This window comes from Schistocerca americana, chromosome 3 (assembly GCF_021461395.2).
Source record: "Schistocerca americana isolate TAMUIC-IGC-003095 chromosome 3, iqSchAmer2.1, whole genome shotgun sequence".
Lineage (NCBI taxonomy): Eukaryota > Metazoa > Arthropoda > Insecta > Orthoptera > Acrididae > Schistocerca > Schistocerca americana.
Window position 1 is genome coordinate 882,580,244 of NC_060121.1, and position 6,034 is coordinate 882,586,277.

The window sequence follows — 6,034 nt, forward strand, 5'->3', positions numbered from 1 at the left end:
ATTTTGAGAGAACAGCCTATATTCAGTTCTGCACAACGAACAGTCTTACAAACAGCTGACGCACTACACGAACATGAGTCTGTAGACAGACAACCTCCTCACATGTTCTGCGTATCCCCACAGATCTATGGAATGATTTTATGGGATAACTCACCATTTATAAAGGAAATATTGATTGAAAGAAGGCGAGCAGTAAGGGTAATATATAGGAACCTCTTCAAGAAGTTAGGCATTTTAACTGCACCATCACAATTGACATATTCGCTAATGAAGTTCGTCACAAATAATCCACCCCTAATTGATAGGCGTCTAGCTATAACACTAAAGGGAAAAGAAATTGACCTTTAGTACACATTGTTACAGTTGTCAGTGGTTCAGAAAGGAGTTCAACAGGGAGCAACAAAAATTTATCATGTTTTGCCCAGTACCACAAAATGACAGGTAGCAAAGCAAGTGTTGACTCCAACGCAAGATCATTTCTCTCAGACAACTCCTATACCACGGAAGAATTTTTATTTAAAAACTTTTAGCCCGTAAAAAAGGAAAATAATTTTTAAGGGTAGTTACAAGATTAGGGCTAAAAAATAAGTAGACTGATGTTGACATTTATCACGTGTACATATTCTGTAAGCTGACTTGTTTCACGTATGTCGAAAAAAAAATCGCTTAATTGTTGTACGAAACATCTAACTAACTTGCGTGACGAAGCACTGTGGCATTTCGCTGTATTATATTCGTTTAGGAAGTAAATTTAAAAGATGTTAACTTTCCTGGCTTTTGCGCGAATCAGTATTACGGACGAGTCCTCTAAAACACGTCAGTGTACAGAAAATTGCGGTATTTCTTCGGTAATTGTGCACGTGTTTCCTCGAAGCAGAGAGGTTATGGGGTGGACGGGTACTACGCTACGCTGCTCACCTCTCCCTCTCGTCCGTGTTGTAGGGCCCGCCGTTGATGGCGTCGTGCTTGCCGTGTCCGTTCTGCAGCTGGGTCCGGGCTTTGCTCGCCTTGCACGTGTCGCAGCCGTTGGCGACCACGCCGTTGCTCACCGCGCCGCTCATGTCTGTCTCCTTTTGCTGAAGTGGTACTAGCGTGCTGATCGCAGAGCCAACTGGCCACATGGAGGGCCAGCCGGCGTTTATATATAAACTCGGGCTGACCGCGCCGCAGCGCTGCCAACTACGGAAGCGCGAAGTCCCCAGCGGCTGCCTGCCTATCTGCCTGATAAGTGCGGGCTGTTACGTAATCGGTCTCAGCTGGACGGGAGATACGACCTGGCCTCCCTCCCATCGGGCGGCTGTGCAGTCCCTGAACTCTGCTGTCTACTCTCGTCACCGGGCAGATGGCACGAATTTTACGAGCGTCCCACGTAAACGGCCTAATATAACCATCGGTTATCGTCTCAATTAAGGGGGGCAGGACGTGAAAAATTTAAAAAAATTCGTTTTTTCAAAAATATGCCTATTTTGTAGCGCATATCATCCGGAATAGTTTGATGTATAAAACATAAATATTTGAGAGATTCGCACCAAGATGCAGCGCCACACCACTCTGCACAACATTCTTCTGTCATTAGTAAGTGCGTTTCGCTCTGTAGAATTCGAATGTTTATATTTGCGCCAGAGATTGTCATACGTGAAACAAAGGACTGCTGATGTCAATAATTTATCTGCTGCTATCGACGAAAACCCAAATGAAAGTTTTAACCAATGTACACTGCTGGCCACCGTAAATGCAACACCAAGAAAGACAAGAGGTAGCACAACAAAATTTATTTTGTAGATAACATGTTGACCAAGTATCAAATGATTACGTTTACAGACGTCTGCGACATGTGGTTCCTGCCAGAATCAGTAGCCAGAGTAGCCGCCATTGTTGGAGATCACCGCTGCCACACGTCTCGGCATTGAGTCAAAGAGACGTTGGATGTGTTCCTGGGGTACAGCAGCCCAAGCAGCTTCCACACATTGCCAAAGATCATCTGGTGTGGCAGCTGGGGATGTAATCTGTGTCACTCGTTGAGCAACCATGGACCACATGTTTTCTATCGGCGAAAGATCCGGAGAGCGAGCCGGCCAGGGAAGCAATTCAATCTGGTTATTGACGAAGAACCTTTGGACAATGCGTGCCACGTGTGGTCGCGCATTATCCTGTTGAAATATGGCTGTGGCCGACCCCTGAAGGTAAGGAAGGACAACTGGCTCCAGCACCTCGGATATGTAGCGCCGGCTATTTAAAGTACCGGCAATGCGTACTAGAGGCGTGCGAGAGTAATATCCAATACCGCCCCATACCATAATACACGGTGCAAGACCAGTGTGGCGGTGCATAATGCAGCTGTCCAGCATCCTCTCTCCACGGTGTCTTCACACTCGAATCCGACCATCGTGGTGCTGCAGACAGAAGCGTGCCTCGTCAGTAAAGACAACGTCATTCCATTCTGCCGTCCACATCCGTCTGTCATCACACCATTGGCGACGGAGACGTCTGTGGTTCTGCGTCAATGGTAGACGAAGCAATGGACGTCTTGCGGACAGACCACTCTGCTGTAAACGGCGTCGAATGGTACGCGCAGACACTGGATGATGCGTTACAGACGCAATGTGCTGTGCTATGGTTCGGGATGTCACTGAGCGATCCGTCACTGCCATGCGCACAATTTGCCTGTCAGCACGTGCAGTGGTGGACCGAGGTGAATGCGATCGACCACGTCGGTCCGTCGTACCCTCCTGCACCCAACGGTCACATATCCGCATTACAGTTGATTGGTTTCGTCCAACACGACTAGCGATTTCTCTGTATGATAATCCACAATCTCGGTAAGCCACTATCCTTCCTCTGTCGAACTCGGATACTTGATCAAACGATGTTCGCTGTTGTCTACGAGGCATAACTGATCGTCTTGTGAAACAATCACAAGGTAAACACACGTGCCGAACGTACACTCGTCGAAATCGCCAAGCCTTAAATGGCGCTATGAGGTGGCGCCACAGGCGCGCGTGATTTGCGTCTGCGCTGAAATTCTAATCAGTTGCATATCTCATCGCTGCAAACCCATGGTGCAAATTTCACTTGATTCGGATGCTTCCTTCAGGGTGTTGCATTTACGGTGGCCAGCAGTGTATATGGGAAAGATTGCCAAAAACCATTTTTGTAAGAAGAAATGCACTTGCTATTGGCCTTTATGACGCAGTTTCATGTTTTAATGATGGTGTGCAACGCAGGAAATATGTTTTAGACAAAATGGGAATTAAGCTCAGAATGAACCGCATCAAAGCTTTATATGTGATAGACAGAGCGTATAGAGAAAGCAGATAAATCATTTTTGGAGGTGATAAAATCAAGGAGAGTGCATCATGGGAATGTGAAAAGAAGAAAACTGATTTAGAAAATGAAAAAGAACCCACTTATGGTGCTGGAGAGTTCTAAGAGCATCCCAAATGCAAGCAGAAACTTTAACGGCCATTTTCTGCAAAACACAAATTTCTGTACTTAGTTACATGTAACACCCAAAGAAAATATCCTATTACTTTTAAACTTGGTATGCTTATCAAACACAAACTCCTTAATGCAAAACTCTAGAATTTTCCAAATCTATCATAAACTGTGGTGAAAATTGAAATAATTAACTGTAAAATTTGAGTTTTTTTCTAAACATGAAGTTTAAAATGTAACAGCTCATTCATTTTTTCATAAATTAAATAAATTCTAGAGTTTCATACACTTGTAAGTATGGCTTGTATGCTGTCCAAAATTCATCGAAGAATCTCTCTTAGTTATGAAGAAAAGTGTATCTATAGCAAACAACACAGCCAATAGTAAGTGAAAAAATGATGGAATTTCACATGTAAAAAAAAATTTAATATGTTTTTGTACTTCCATTGCTATGAGTATGAATCCTGAATCCTTCCTCATCGTGCTGACAAAGTTTTATGGATTTTTTTTTTAAAAGTATAAACAGTGGAAATTAAAATGTCCTGTGGTGCCTCCCTGCTCCAAATCGGCCCGTTTGACGTCCTACCACCCTTAATGGCGTGCTCATCGTATTCAGGTACTACCGTAGACCATAGCTCGCCGACCACATTAACCAAAGTTATTTAAAAGCAGTCTAGAAAGCAGCCGACGTTAACTTCTGACAGGCTTCGGCCTTTCAATTACGTGCCATCATCTGAGTGTACTAACAAAAGTAACAGTGCTATACTACATAGAGAAGCTAACGATGTAAAAGTACACTCTAAAACGATGTACCACTACCCATTGGATGAGGGCGATGACGCCTGACCCCCTGTGGATGCCTCAGCCACTGTTAACTGATGCTCATGGCTCGCTCTTTACTTAATTGGACAGTGCCTGGCTATCTCTAGGTTGTGCAAGTTTTCGGATGTGGCAGTCTGCCGCGCTGCCCCACACTACTGCCGCATATTCCATTACCGGCCTTATAAGGGCGAGAAACAGCGCAATACCGCAACGTGTGGGTAGGGTTGTTTTCGGGTTCAAGGTTGGGTACAGTGCTCTCAATCTGCCATAGGCTTTACCCCTAATATCCGTTATGTGTGGCACCCACGTGAGGTGCTGTGCAGGGGGACCCCGAGGTACTTCGCGGTGAGAGTCCATGTAATGGGGCCTCCCATGATCCGCATCGGCTGTGATGGCTAAGCAGCCACGGCATATATATTGGGTAGAGAGAGGGCGCTCCAGAGCCTAAGGCATTAAAGCTCTGTACAAAAGGAAAGTATGGCCATCCTAGTCCCCTGCGTTTGCCGCCGTCCTCAGTTCAGGAGTGGCTGTAACCGCGTCACGTAACATTAGCAGCCATTGTGGGCCCAAGCGCTACGTGTGAAGCATACGAACTGTTGTAAATTTTAGAAGTTTTAAGTAGAATAATGCCTCAATGCTGTATTTTTGGCTGTTCGTTTCGAGGCGAAAAGGGAGGAAGACGGTACAGCTTAACTGTACAGTATGGTTTAAACTTATATTTAGGATGCTCACAATAATAAATTGTACTTTGTTCCACACAATATAATGTACAAAAAGAAAAAAATTACACTATTAAAGTACCGAATCTACGACCTTTCATTCAGTAACCATAAATGTTACCAGCAAACTATTATTACTGTTTCAACCTGTCCGCTTACCTACAGTATAGTAATATCAGTACAGTTGTTACTGTTTCCTACGGCCTACATTTGATCGTAGGCCTAGTTTTATTCGAACACATTTCAAAAATATTGTATTCTTTTGTACTTTCGTAATCATTCTTCTAATGTCATAGAACAATTTGCAGACAAAATTTTATGGGATAGAAAAAAAAATGTTCAAATGTGTTTGAAATCTTATGGGACTTAACTGCTAAGGTCATCAGTCCCTAAACTTACACACTACTTAACCTAAATTATCCTAAGGACAAACACACACACCCATGCCCGAGAGAGGACTCGAACCTTCGCCGGGACCAGCCGCACAGTCCGTGACTGCAATGCCTTAGACCGCACGGCTATGGAATAAATCTGACAAAAAGATAAAGCATGTGTAACCATATACGCACTTTTATAAATTCTGTTTACTAAGGTACCGCCCATATATATTTGATTACAATGCTTTATTTCGAATAACAAAAGAGCCATTGGGCTAATTTTCGTAATACCGAGTAGCAGGAACAAGAAGTAAGTCGATATAGAGCTTTAAATTAGTGATGTATTTTTCCTTGCACTTGTTAACTAATATTGGTTCCCTCCTGTCCTGCTGAAAATTGAACAATCCAGTTCAACGTTAATTACAACAACAGGTGTTAAAACTCGATACCGCAACAAGAACTGCGAAATCTGCTTTCGCTATTGATAAAGGATAGCAGGGCTAACCTAACCTAACCTATCCTAAGAAACTGTGTTTCATGCTCACCGCAACAAGTGTTTTTCAACTCATTTACCTTAAATTTGTTGAGTTTTTTTGTTGCTAAGTACCCGACATGTTCCGTTTGAAGCCACTGATCAGTTTTAGCAGCGCATTAGACGGTTGAGTGCACTTCTTTAATAAT

The 6,034-nt window shown here is 43.7% G+C and overlaps 1 protein-coding gene across 1 annotated transcript in view; it reads right to left on the reverse strand.

Moving 5' to 3' along the window:
- The window catches only part of LOC124605615 (purine nucleoside phosphorylase-like), a 77,708-nt gene extending 76,600 nt beyond the window's left edge, over positions 1 to 1,108 (reverse strand). The window contains exon 1 of the mRNA XM_047137422.1: positions 919 to 1,108. Coding sequence (XP_046993378.1) covers positions 919 to 1,061 — 143 coding nt within the window. The 5' untranslated portion in view covers positions 1,062 to 1,108. The remainder of the gene's footprint in view (positions 1 to 918) is intronic.
- Positions 1,109 to 6,034: the final 4,926 nt, after the last annotated feature.